At 49.1% G+C, this 13,914-nt stretch overlaps 1 protein-coding gene across 1 annotated transcript; it reads left to right on the plus strand.

Annotated features, from left to right (window-relative positions):
- The first annotated feature begins 2,568 nt into the window (after positions 1 to 2,568).
- RFESD (Rieske Fe-S domain containing) lies at positions 2,569 to 5,367 on the plus strand. Its single transcript, XM_051643545.1, has 4 exons — positions 2,569 to 3,072; positions 3,847 to 4,027; positions 4,118 to 4,152; positions 4,381 to 5,367. The coding sequence occupies exons 1-4, from the start codon at positions 2,914 to 2,916 to the stop codon at positions 4,729 to 4,731; spliced, it is 726 nt and encodes a 241-aa protein (XP_051499505.1). The 5' UTR covers positions 2,569 to 2,913; the 3' UTR covers positions 4,732 to 5,367.
- Positions 5,368 to 13,914: the final 8,547 nt, after the last annotated feature.

Here is a 13,914-nt window from a genome sequence, read left to right on the forward strand (position 1 = left end):
TAAGGCTGGGGGTGCCAGGCTGCAGCATCCCTCGTGGATCATCCCCTGTGGATCATCCCCTGTGGATCAGCCCTTGTGGAGCATCCCTCATGGATCACCCCCCATGGATCACCCCCTATGGATCATCCCCCATGGATCATCCCCATGGATCCCCCCCGGCGGGCAGCCAGGGCTAAGGCAGGAGGGCTGGAGGAGCTGGGGGTGGCATCACCCCTTTTTCTGGTCTCTGCAGAGAGGAGGAAAGACCTTCTCTGCCCTGTGGGGCTCGGGGCACCCCCTCGGCTGCCCACCCTGACACCCATGTCCCCTCAGGGTCCACGCCTCGCATGGAGGGGATTTTTTTCCTCTTTCCCCATAAAGGAGGGAAAAGGAGTCAGAGCCAGGGTTAGAGCAATTAATTACTAGGACTCATCAGCCCAGCTGCATGTCCAGCCGAAACAAACGGATCTTTTCCCTGCTCCCCAACCTCTGTGCTGCTCCCACCAGGTGGCCCCGGGCCAGTGGGGGGCCACTCAGGAAAAGGCAGAGCAGAAAACCCCTGAGGAAAAGATTAGCAAAAAACCCCCCCCACAAAAACAACAGCAGAAAATCAACATGAAGTGTGTGTGGGAATAACCTTTCCTCTTTCATGACTGGGAAGTTTTTACTCCCACCGGTAGGTGCTGTGGTGGTAGCTCAGGATTCTGCTGTGGCACCTGGTGGGACTTTGTGCTCTGTGTCTTGTTTGAGTGGATGGTTTGAACACGGCCATCAGCCTGGAAAAAAAAAAAAACAAAAACAAACCAACAAACCAACAAAAGACAACGGGACCAATCCAAACTGTTATAATTTCACCTTGGAGGGTGATGGAGAGTGAGCTTTCCAAGGAGCTCTGAGAGCACAGGCAGAGAAACTACGAGTTTTCTGTGCTTTGGAGAGGCAGGTGGTGCTCGCCAGCTCAGCCATCTCCTGATCCATGCTTGACATCCGTGGCTGTTCCAGGAAAGGGAGGAGAAAGCAGGTCTTTCATTCTTCCATTCTTTCATTCTTTCATTCCTCTGGGCCCAGCTGTGGAGGGGGGTGTCCGGGTGGCAGCAAGGCAGGGCTGAGGTGGTGATGAGGAGGTGGCATCAGGTGAAAACCACCTGGGGGGTTTGTTGCCCTTCCCTCATGCTGGGTCCTGTCTCAAGTTCAGAGGATACTTTGGACACTTTTAAGTCTCAGCTGGACAAGGTGCTGGGCCCATGACTGTGGCAATAAAGGCTGGACCAGCTGATCCTCAAGGTCCCTTCCAACCTGGTGCTCTGCGATTCTCTGGCGCTGTGACTCCACTAGGAAACAAGCTGCAGCCTGCTTTTGGGCTTTCACTGCCTTCTGGGCTGCTCCAGGCTGAAGCCTCTGGTGTTGTGCTCCTGCTTTGCAGGTGCACGTTCACTTCATGGAAGGGAAGGGATGGACCTGCAGGAACAGGGTCTAGTTACAGGTCCTTTGTGACGAGGAGTCCTTAATTGCCCCCTTCTTCTGCCACCGTGCGTGTTGCAAACTCAGTAGCACTTAACCAGTGCACGTTGCCTCAAGGGCTTTTTTTTTTTTCTTCTTCTGGAGGACTTCTGATGTGCCAGAGCAGCTCTTCCTCTGCAGCTGGTTGCAGATAAACACGCAAGTCCTGACTGAAATGAAGCAGCTGGTTCTTGATTGCTTACGCCAGCTGGGGCACGTGGGGTCCACAGTGGTGCTGACAGTCTGAGCCAAGTCTGGGGTGCCTGGATATGCCTGGACATGTGCAAAATCCAGGCTGGCTGGATGCCACCACTAAATGAGCAGGAGGTTTAGGTGCTGAGTGTTACTTTAACACTGGTCTGGACACACTGAAGAGTGTCTGTGTGGATGTACATAGATACAGGTGTGTGTCTGTGTGTGCGTGTGCCTGGATATGCAGCTTCTTAGAGTTTGTCTTTGTAACACTTTTTCTAATAACAGGCTTCTGCCTTTTAAATTTTTGGCCAATTTGGAAAGTTCACGGGCAGAGTCAGCCAAAAGGTGATAGAAGAAATGTGTGGATTTCCTGCTCTGGGTCTTGTGCCTGGTTTCCTACATGCTGTGCTTATTTTCTAAGGAAAATGCTTATTTATGCATTTTTTCTGAATGCCCTGTTGGATGGCCCTGCCTCTTGACAGTGACGTTTCACTTTCTAGCTAAGTCTGGGTGGAAGTTCCTGGGAAATGGGACAGCAGGGAGCCAGTCCTTACAGGTGGATCAGGTAACACTCAGCCTTGAGGATGCTGCACCCCTGTTGGCACCTGCCTTCTGCTGTAAGGGCTCATCATGAAGCTGCCTTTGCTGGTGCCCAGCAAACACCTGCTGCAGGAGCAGGGCTCACTTGGGCATCTCACAGAACCACAGGATTTTTTTAGTAGGAAGGGACCTTGAAGATGATCAAGTCCCAACCCCCCTGCATGGGCAGGGACACCTCCCACCATTCCAGGCTGCTCCAAGCCCCATCCAACCTGCCCTTCAACACTGCCAGGGATGGGGCAGCCACAGCTTCCCTGGGCAACCTGGGCTAGGCTCTCCCCACCCTCACAGGGAAAAATTTCCACCTGATCTCTAACCTAAATCTCACTTCTTTCAGCTTTAAACCATTACCCCTTGTCCTCTCTCTGCAAGCCCCTGTAAAAAGCCCCTCCCCAGCTTTCCTGGAGCCCCTCCAGGCACTGGAAGGCCACTGTGGGGTCCCCCCAGAGTATTCTCTGTTTCAGGCTGAACAACCCCAGCTCCCTCAGCCTGTCCTCATCAGAGAGCTGCCCCAGCCCTCACGGCACAGGCTGGAGGGGAGGCAGGAGGAACCTGGAGCCCTCTTATCAGCCCAGCCCCAGCTCTTCCCTGCTCCTTATCAGCCCCGGCAGAGCCACCTCAGCCAGGCTCAGCCTCCCCATGTCCTGCCCCCCTGCAGCTCCCGGGGCTGCGACACGACGTGACACGTGTGGGGTGCCACCAGCACCACCAGGACAGGCCATGCTGGACCTCCTCATCCTGGGGCTCCATTTCTTCATCTGCTTCCTCATCTTCCTCGCCATCTGGCGCGGACCTCAGGTAAGGGGCAGCTCCTCGTGGCTCTGCATCCCCCTCCCTGCACCCGGGGCCTCCATAAGCCTTTCTTTTCACCCTGAATTGTCAGAGGGAGGGAGGGCAGTGAGGTTGTGCTGGAAATTCAGAGGGAACTGGAGTCTAGTTGTAATTAAACACCACGGGAAGGCAGTTTTTGTGGTAAAAACTGCATCATCCCTTGGCTGGGAGAGGAAGAGGGTGTTGGACATTGGAAATAGCCAGGAGGAGGAAGGGAAAGGCAGGCAAAATCTGGTTAAAAGGCCAGGCTGAATACAGCTTCCCAATAAGCAATGTTTTTTTTTCCCCCTTGTGCAGATGGTATTTCAGTTTTACCAGCTTCCACCAGTTGGCATTTCTAGCCATAACGTTATCTAAGGGCTGTGGGACTGACAAGTGCTGCTGTTTGCCCACTGCATCAAGAGTATTTCCCAAGCAGTGCCCTGGTGTGTTTTTGCACGTGGCTTTCCAGAGAATATGGTGGTTAAAAGTGCAGAGTAAGTGGATAGTGATTTAGGATTTATCTTGCCTCAGGTATCAGGTTTGCAGCAGCTGGTTTTCCCAGTCCCGGTTCCGTTGACAAACGCGCCAGCCAAACATTATCACCAAACTCCTGCACTTTGCCTTGTGTGCGTGTTGATAGTCTCATCCTGAAGCTTCTGCTCCTTTCGCCTCACGTGTTAGATCCTTCCTGCACCTAAAAATCCCATCAGAAACTGCTTTATCAATGGCTTTTTGAATTATTTTTGTGATTATCTCAAGGATGCGGATTTGCGCAGCTCAAGCAGAGGAGCAGCTGAAACGGGGCCAGATGGTCTGATCTTAATTGGCAAAGAAGATGACATAAAGAGGTCCCAAAGAGTGACAGCCAGAGTCAATGGCAGAGAAGTTGTTGTTTTCTACCACGAAGGGAAGTTTCATGCTCTGGACTCTCGCTGCTATCGTAAGAGATTTGCATGTGTGATCATAATGTTGCCATCATTAAGCTTAAAAGCTGCCACATAAATTAACACTCTGTCCTACCATCTTGCAGATGAAGGAGGCCCCTTATGCCTTGGAGAAATAGAGGTATGTATCAAAATAAAAAACACTGTAAGGGCAAAGACTTGTTTGAAATTTTCCATGTTTTGTTTTTTTTTTTTAAATCTGAGCACACCATCAAAAAATGGATCCACACCCTAAACAACACACAGTTATACAGTCAAGTCACCAGGCATGTCCTTTGGCCTGGAGATTCTTCCAGGAGAAGAATCAGGAGCTGATGACTTGCTGTTGTTTCTTCTTCTCCTTTTGCAGGACATCAATGGTCAAGCCTGTATTGTTTGTCCTTGGCATAAGTATATAATTACCCTGGAAACAGGAGAAGGATTATATGAAGGAATAAACCCCTTGGAGCCATCACCAACGCCACAGTGGCAGTCAAAAGGAGTCAAACAAAGGGTTCACAGAGTCACAATAGACAATGGAAACATTTATGTCAGTCCTCCAGATTTGTCTGTGAGCTTTGACTCCGATTATTTCGCAGATAAGTACAAAAATAGTGGTGGTTCAGCTGTGGAAAAACAAAGCAGCTCACAAGCAGCAGGGGAAGTTGTGCCCAGGAAGCAGAATCCCGGCGAATGCCCCAACGAAGAACCACTGGCATGAAATTAAAGTGCACTGTGGCCACAAAGACTGGCTCCAGACTAAATCCTAGTGTTAATGTGATGTTGAAGCATTGAAAGACGTAGACTTGAGTAAGATAAGAAGCCCTGCATTGTCAGAAATGTGACTGATCTTGTGCCAATGATTTTTATTTTATTTTTTTTGCACTTGCATTTCAAAAACACTTATTTACAGCAGAGTGCTTCATCATACTTGATATTTTAGAAGTCCTGTTTTGCTAGAACTGTTTTAGATGGGGATATAGTATATTACTGCTCACAAAACACGGCATAGGTTAAGTCAAATAGTCAGGTATAAAGGTTATGTTTATATACTTAACAGTTTATAATGCCTTCAGGATAAATAACATGGAATTTTTTTAGCTTTTTAGATATGTGAGCAATCTCTGGATGCTTATTAAGTGCCACAAAGATAAGTGCAAAACATCATATTTCAGTGACCTTCTTCATGTCTATTTGTGTATTACTACCATGATTCCATAGCAGTATTAATTTTCCTCCTCCTCATTGAGCTACTTCTGGTAATTCACCACATAATGGGACAAGCTTTTGTTATGTATAGCTTGTTCTTCCTGATTCTGTTGGATAAGTATAAAGGTATAAAAAACTGATACACAAAGCAGTGGTTCTTGCTTGTTTTCATTTATTGTGAGCAATTTTTTATACATTCCTTTGGAAAAAAACACTTGCTTTTAGCTTAAAACCAAAAGTTGTGTTTCTCTGGGTGAATTCGCTGTGTAGTATCAGATTTGCTGAGACAAACCCCCCTGAGAAAGTTTCTCCTGCCCAACCTGTGGGGTCCAGAGTGCACAGGCAGAGAGCAAATGCTCAGCATTCTCTTGCACGCTTACAGTTCTTTAGGGTGTGTTTTTGGGTGATTTGCCAGCCTTTTGCAGAGTTTGGTTGTAATGAGGCTCTGTTTGAGGTTGCCTGGACAGTGAGTTTCTCTCCTACGTGCAGCAGGTTGTCTGGCCTTCCATGTCTGTGGGGGATCAGAAGGTCTGTGTCAACACCACTGTTCATAGGCACGTATTTAAAAGCAGTGGGGAGGTATCAGGAAAACATCTGTGCCTGATGGATCAGAGAGTCACGGAATCATGGAATGTTTTGTGTTGAAAGGGATCCTAAAGATCACCTAGATCCAACCCCTGCATGGGCAGGGACACCTCCCACCATTCCAGGCTGCTCCAAGCCCCATCCAACCTGCCCTTCAACACTGCCAGGGATGGGGCAGCCACAGCTTCTCTGAGCAACCTGGGCCAGGCTCTCAGCAAACAATTTGTCCCTCAGATCTCATCTCAATCTCCCCTCCTCCAGTTTTAATCCATTCCCCCTCGTCCTCTCTCTCCCTGCCCTTACCCAAAGTCCCTCCCCAGCTTTTCTGGTGCAACTTCACCTTGGGACCCTTGGCAGACTGCTGGTGTTTAAGATAAAACAGGATCCCACCATGTCATCCCTGTGCCTGAGGAGCCACTCAAACCTGTGTGAAGAACAAATCCTGCTCCTGGAATCGCTGCCAGGGCCTCTCACACATCTCCCACCTCCACGTTCCTTCCCAGCCAGGGAGATGGAACAGGGCAGGGTGGAGGGCAGGGTGCCCAACAGCCAGCAGACCTCAGATGCTGGTTTCCAAGGGGAGGAACTGAGCTTCCAGAACAAGCAGGTCTTGCCCTTTGTGAGATCCTTTTGGATGAAGTGGCACGTGGCAGGTCCATGTCTGAGAGCCAGCTCCAGCTGTGTCCTGTCCTGCTGGGCACGGGGCACGTGTGACACTCACCTGCTGAGGTGAGACCTTGGCACAACACTCCGTGGTGCCTGGGAATGGTTCCTGCTCACAGGCTTCTTTTTGTTTGCATTAAGAGGAGCTAAGGGACATGGTTATATACACACACATCTGACACACCCTTTCTCTGTAAATAAAGCTCTAGCTCCAGGCTGTAACACATGGTAGGTGGGAGATGAAGTGTCTGCAAGGTCATGTCTGCATTCAGATGTCCATCCTTTTCAGAGCTTGATAATCCTGGTTCCAACACACAAACATGAACCTCAGAGCTCTGGAGCAGCTCTGCCCTGGACCCAGGCTGGGAGAGCTGGGGTGTTCAGCCTGGAGAAGAGAAGGCTCCAGGGAGACCTGAGAGCACCTTCCAGTGCCTGGAGGGGCTCCAGGAAAGCTGGGGAGGGACTTGGGACAAGGGCAGGGAGGGATGGGAGCAGGGGGAAGGGTTTCCAGCTGGCAGAGGGAGCTGGAGCTGAGATGTGAGGGAGAAATTCTGGGCTGTGAGGGTGGGGAGAGCCTGACCCAGGTTGCCCAGAGAAGCTGTGGCTGCCCCATCCCTGGCAGTGTTGAAGGGCAGGTTGGATGGGGCTTGGAGCAGCCTGGGCTGCTGGGAGGTGTCCCTGCCCATGCAGGGGTGGGAATGGGTGGGCTTTGGGGTCCCTTCCAAACCAAACTATTGTATGATTCTGTGATTCTAATTCAGGGTATTGCAGCAGCTAAAAATCAGTTCTATTTTTCATGGGGACAAGACCCAGCAATACTTTTTGAAGTGGTGCCTTCATCTGCCTGGGAAGCTCAGCCTGGGCTGTGCTGGAATCCATGCACAGCTCATCCCCTCCTGGCACAAAGCAGTAGAGGAATTGTGCCTCTCACCTACTTTTTTTTCAGGTGCAAAACCTTGTATTCAATGGGCAAAACTCCTGGAGAGATGAAAAGACCAGGAGGTTTTGCCAGAGAGTTCATGCACCACCAAGACATGGGAACTTCGTGCTGCTCTTTAGGGCTTTGTGATGGAAAGGCAAAACACTGCACTATCCATTTTCTTTGAAATTTTCTTAATTAACTTAATTTTAAAAGTTGTTTTGCTTTTTGCCAAGCTAGTCCTGACTTCAGTGGTCAAGTGCAAAACTGCAGATTCAGGTCCAGAAACTGCCTCTGGTGTGCTACAAACTCAGCAAGCCCCAACTTCAGGTGGATGTGCAGTGTCACCAGCAGAATTCCAAGCATCAGGACCATAAAAATGTCCATTTCTCATCACGAGCAAAATGTCTTGATCACTCACTTGTGGAAAGTTAACCTCTTTTTAATTTAGAAATCTGGAGCTTCTCAGCAGGTGTTTGAACTGTGACATATCTCATGGATAAGCCTCCACCATAGATGCTCCTCAGATGGGTTTGCAAGGAGGAGAGAGTTTTGAAGAACCCACTCTCACTCCTCCTGAGTCTTCTGCATTATATTCCTGGCTTGAACTAATTGTTTTTTAGGGAGTTTGAAACCTGTGTGGATTGTATCAGATTCCTTGTTCTTACTGAGTGGTTGCTTCAAGCTTCTCTTGGCCAGGAATCAAACTCATAAAAGGACTGGATTTTCCCACAACAGGTTCTCCAGCAGACAAGTACATATTAAAGCATGCAGGTACCAAAATAAGATTAAAACTCAAGTAGTTACTTCCCATTTAGCAATCTGTGGAAACGTGCCACATAAAATATTTCATATATTCTAATGCATTATTTTGCTGACAGCTCCATTTTAAATGAGTAGAAATGTTTGGACTGACAGAGAATGGAAAACACTCTCAAAGGCCAAAGCTTTCCAAATTAGTTCCATTTATGCTTTCTTTTTTTTGCATTTTCTTGTTTTTATGCAATGAATCAGAAATAAGAGGTGGGTCCAGCCATAAGGCAACTTTTATTCTGGATTTAAAGCATGAGTTGCTTTTGCTTTAGTCATGATGCTTTTATACTGTTTTGTTCTGAACTCATTTGAAGACACTGTTGTTACTAAGCACAAGCTGCATAAATCATTGCACACAGACTTTACTGGGGATTGGCTTTGGAAGGGGAGAACTAAGCATAAAACCAAAATATCTTATCCCAGCAGAACACTTTTTTTTTGCCAAAATAAGATAATTTAACTCTCTTGTAGGCGTGCTGTTGAATGAACTACAGCTTGTAAAGTCCTTGGGGAAGCCTACAAAGCTTACAGAAAACCCCTACTGCTATTGAAGAGAAACCACAACTGACTTTGTCCTTTATTACTTGTTTTCCACCTCATTTTACCTTGCTCCCAGCTGTTTTGGCCTGCTTGGTGTTTTCTGAACATCATGCCCCTACTTCCCTATTTTTTTCTGAGGTGAAAAAGCAGGGGCAGGCAGTGCTGGCAAGATTTCTGGGGGCAGAAATCTGACCCCCCAGACTGTGTCCTGAGCTTCTGCCAAACACGTCACTTAAAACCACGATGTCATCTAAGACTCTTCACTGCAGGAAACTGAGTGGAAATTTACTTGTGATTCAAATATAGGGGAGAAAACCCCAACAGCAAACAAACAAGAACTGCCAAATTGTTTAGGTAATTTGTGGTTCCTTCTGTTGAGCTCAGCCCAGAGAAAGCAAAGCATCAGAGTACATTACTGCTTTATGGATTCAATCAGGGTTTCATGCTTAGTTTGGGCAGCTGGCAGTCAGAAATGGCAGCTTTTTATTGAAAACTTTTCATGTGAAAACTTAACCACATTGGTCCTGGTCCTCCTCAGTGATGTCAGGAGTATTCAGTGCAGATGTGCACTTCCACACCATCCATGAGCCCTTGGCAGTAACCCCTGACTGAAGTGGAATGATGGTGGAAAATCCTTGAAGACTGTAAATTCCTGTTAGTTCTGTAAAAAAAGAGGCTGCTGAGGAGCAAGATCTCAGTTAACACTCCTAGAGAGACCACGGCCAAAACAGGAACCCTACTGTGACTACACATTTTATACCCAGGGTCTGAGGCAGGAAAACAGTCATTCACTGTCTCCTGTTCTTAAAAATGATCCATTTATAAAGACATTTTCATTTATGTCCCTTTACCAGGCACCATTTCTCACACCACACGTCTAGTTTATCACCCAAAGCTGCCAAATACCTCTTTAGAGTGGGTTGCTGTTCTAAGTAATATAAGGGTGCAGGAGAATGTGAGAAGCCATGAAAAGAAAGTGCAGTGAATTTTTTCTGTTACTGTGAGAGCAGTAAGGTCAGTATTAAAATCCATGGGGAAAGATTCAGTTTCCACACACAGGTCATCCTTGCTTGCTGCCCTGATGGACATCCCTGTAGGTGGAGGTGTGTGGAGAGCAGAGGGGGATGGGAGCTAGGAGTATAAAATAGCAGTCAAACCACAAGAGAAGGGACACGAAGAAATCAGGACAATAAATAAATGACAGAAAAGAAAAGGCTGAATTCAAGTCTCGCTCTGAACTGGATCTTGGAACCACAGAATCATGGAATCACCAAGGCTGGAAAAGACCTTCAAGATCATCAGATCCGACCACCTGCCCTACAACCCCCAACCCCTAAAGTGTCTTTGGATTTTTGGAAACTGAAACTACTTTTTAAAGTGTGGAATGGCCACTCAGAAGGTGTTCAGTATCTGTGCAAGGAAAGCTGATTAACAACGTGCTCTGCCTTGTCATCCTGGAGAAGTTCAGTTGTGTAAACAAGGCTGGAAGGTAACTTCAAACAGTAAAACTTGCTGCTAGTGAAGGTTTATTTGTGACTCGTTGAGAACTTACAGCTTGGACAGGTGAATAACTGTCTTTGTTACACATACACTTTGTTATAAATACACTATTCTTTATTTTTTTCTTCTCAAAATGCACAGTAACTCACCTCTCCAGCTGACGTTATGAGACCATTTTCATTTGCCTGATGTAATGGGTGCTGTCTGCACACCCCCGACCTGATGTTGGTGAGAAAACCCAGAAGCTTTGTACCTCACGGGACCAACCTGTGGGCTCTGCAGGAGCAGGTTGGGTGGTTTGAGGGTGGTTTGAGGGTGGTTTGAGTCACCTCTCCCTGCAGAGTTCACGCGCTGGGCCGCTCGGCCTTAAGCGCTTATCCAGGGGATCATGAAGTGGATTAGAGCAGCCCAGAACTTTCAAAACACACTCAACTTGCCCCCAGACTGCAGCAGTGTGCCTTGCTGAGGTGGTCCTGTGCACCCCATGGAAGGGAACACCCAGGGCAGCAGAGACCCCTGGAGACGTTTTATTGGAGCGTCTGGCCGGGTTGTCCCAGAAGGGACTTTTCCCACCCCTCTGGAGGGGACACCTGCCCTGCCCTGTCCCTCTTGGTCCTTGCTCCATGCCCAGGTCCCCCTTGCAGCTCAGCAGGCCCAGGCAACAAGCCCCAGAGCAGAACCAGGGCAGGAGGGCTGGATGGATGGTGGTCTCTGCATGACACGATGGTCCGTGTCCGCCTGGGGGTGAGGGCTTTGCCTCCTGAAACTGCAGCAATAATTTGTATAAACTGCTTGTTTTGCTCAGGTTTTTGTTTGTTTGGTGCTTTTTTTTTTTTTTTTAACCTTCCACCTGCCTTCTAATGCCATTAATAGCCCAATGAGATGAGAGTGACTCGGTGCAGCTGCACACCTACACCCGGGGATGCTTCCCACTGTTGAACTGTGTCTCCTTCTGCACCACTTCATGATGCTCCAGCCCTCGGGGCAGGTAGGCAGGAGAACCCCTCCTGATGATGCAGGACCTTGTTCCCTACCCTGGAGAAGACACTGAGGTTTGAGGGCTGTCCTTCCTCTGGACTTCTGCAGCACCAGAGCTGACTTCTGGTACTCCCCAGCTCACCCCCATGGTGCTGGCATCCTAACACAGCTCAGTAGTTGCTTCCACAGCTCAGTTCTGCTACAAACTGGATCTGGTTTTAATTTAAAAAGTGGCATTTTTCTCTCTCCATCTTCTCCCATCAAATAATTTTCCACCTTCTTCATAATTTTTACTCAATATTGGACTAATGTTACACTGCAGTAATACTAGGAAAAAAAGGGTAGATGTTATTGAGTGGCCAGGATAACATAACATTTTTAAGAGCTTTCCTCAGAAACTCAGAGAAGAAACTACACAACTGGGTCTGGGGTCTGTGTATCATTGGAGGTGCCATCAGAAGTTCCCAGGATGTTAAAAATCTGCTTTATCAGGGTCTGGGAATGCCAAGGCAATGGGGCCAGCTGCTATCTATAGAATTACAGGCTCATGGAATGGTTTTGGTTGGAAGGGACCTCGAAGAACAACTAGTTCCAACCCCCTGCATGGGCAGGGACACCTCCCAGCAGCCCAGGCTGCTCCAAGCCCCATCCAACCTGCCCTTCAACACTGCCAGGGATGGGGCAGCCACAGCTTCCCTGGGCAACCTGGGCCAGGCTCTCCCCACCCTCACAGCCCAGAATTTCTCCCTCACATCTCAGCTCCAGCTCCCTCTGCCAGCTGGAAACCCTTCCCCCTGCTCCCATCCCTCCCTGCCCTTGTCCCAAGCCCCTCCCCAGCTTTCCTGGAGCCCCTCCAGGCACTGGAAGGTGCTCTCAGGTCTCCCTGGAGCCTTCTCTTCTCCAGGCTGAACACCCCAACTCTCCCAGCCTGGCTCCAGAGCAGAGCTGCTCCAGCCCTCCCAGCATCTCCGGGGCCTCCTCTGGCCTGGTGAGATGATGGTGTCTGTGACAGAGAATGAGTCCAAGGGACACGTGGATAAACAAAGTCTTTTGGGAAGATGTTGGGAGGGCATCCAGCTCAGTCCAGCATCACTGGCATTTGGAGGAAGGGCAGCAATTATGCCAATAAAAGAGGTCGTGTGGGCATAGTAATCCTCTTGCATTTTCAAAAAGCCTTTGAGAAGCTTTTTGTAAAGCTTATTAAACTCTGTAAAGAAAACAAGGTGCCACAAGATTGGACAAGAGGTTGGTTTTGGGTTTGAAAGCTGGTGTAAGAAGAGGAAGTGAAGAACAGGGCTTGGCAGTCGTGCTCCAGGAGGGGATTCATGGAGTCAGGGAGTAATTCAGGTTGGAAGGGACGTCTGGAGGTCACCTAACCAGCCTCCCCTCCAGGCACCCCTAATGAGCTCAGGTGGTGCAGGGACCTTCCCAGCGAAACCTCGAATGCCTCCAGGGTGGTGATTCCACAGCTCTCCACAAAATCCTGGGGATATATGTGCTGGTTTTCCTCGATGCCCTCCCCAGTGACCTCTGGAAAGCAGTCAGCAGTGAAATCTCTGGGGCTGAAGGGATCAGGTGGCCCAGAGCACCTCTGAAATTGGGGAAAAAGTGGGAAAAGTGGGAAAAAGCCCCCGGTGCTCAGCCTGATCAACATCAAAACATGGTTCTGGCAGAGTTCTGTTGGGAAATATTAGTGCCCCTGAGCACTGTTCTCCTCCTGCCCTCCTCACAGGCAGCTTCTGTTGGTTTGGATGTGGCAGGTGTCTGCAGCAACAGAGCAACCCCTTGTGTCTGATGGTGCTTTGTCTGTGGGGGGGGGTCTTGCAGCAGCAGATGAGCTCCAGCAAAGCCCTAGCCTGGCACAGGTTGTATTTTGCTCCCTCAGGAGGAAACACCTCTATTCAGCAAATAAAAAAAATAAATAAACATTGCTGTCACCTGGAGCCACCCTCTATCTTTTAGTAAAAAGACCCCACAACCACATGGCACCTCTCCTGGAGCTGCTGGTAGCACCACCAGCTCTGTGCCAGCTCAGCTAACAAGTGGGCTGGGCAGCAACTTGGAACGAAATCCCTTCACTCTCCTGGAATAGTGCTTGTCACAGCTGAGCCAGTGCAAATAAGGGCACAGCTTCCACAAGGGAAGAAAAGGAAAACTTCCTCCTCCTGGCCTTGGCTGCAGTTACCTCCTTGGCAAACATCCCCACCCTGCTGCCAGGGAAGGCTTTGTGCTTGTTTTCCACTGCTGTCTCTGAAGAGCTTCCACAGGAGCAATCTGAAGGAAAAACCACACTGTCCCAGGGTGAAACGCAGAGGGCCAAACGTGCCATTGTCCCCTGAGCCCAGTCAAAAGAGCCCCTTTTCTGCAGCTCTGCCTCCCTGTGCCAGCAAGCGGGGCGGAAATGTTTGCTGATCCTCGGGGATTCGGCTTCCCGGCTGCCAAGCAGGGAACAGTCCAGCAATCCCCTCTAATCCTCCTCCCCCTGCTAAACAGCCTTTCTGTGGCTTTCCCTGGGAGGCAGGGGTGCCCAGAAGGCTTCTCCAGCCACGGGGCTGGTGGCCCTGCAAAAGGGGCGATTAATACTGGGCTGTATTTGATGGTGTGACAGGTGTGGTGGAGTCCCTGGGCCCTGGAGAGGGGGCTGTGGGGCTGTGTTCACAGAAGGACAGACAGCAGTTTCACCCCATTCCATGGAAT

This window comes from Apus apus, chromosome Z, assembly GCF_020740795.1.
Source record: "Apus apus isolate bApuApu2 chromosome Z, bApuApu2.pri.cur, whole genome shotgun sequence".
Lineage (NCBI taxonomy): Eukaryota > Metazoa > Chordata > Aves > Apodiformes > Apodidae > Apus > Apus apus.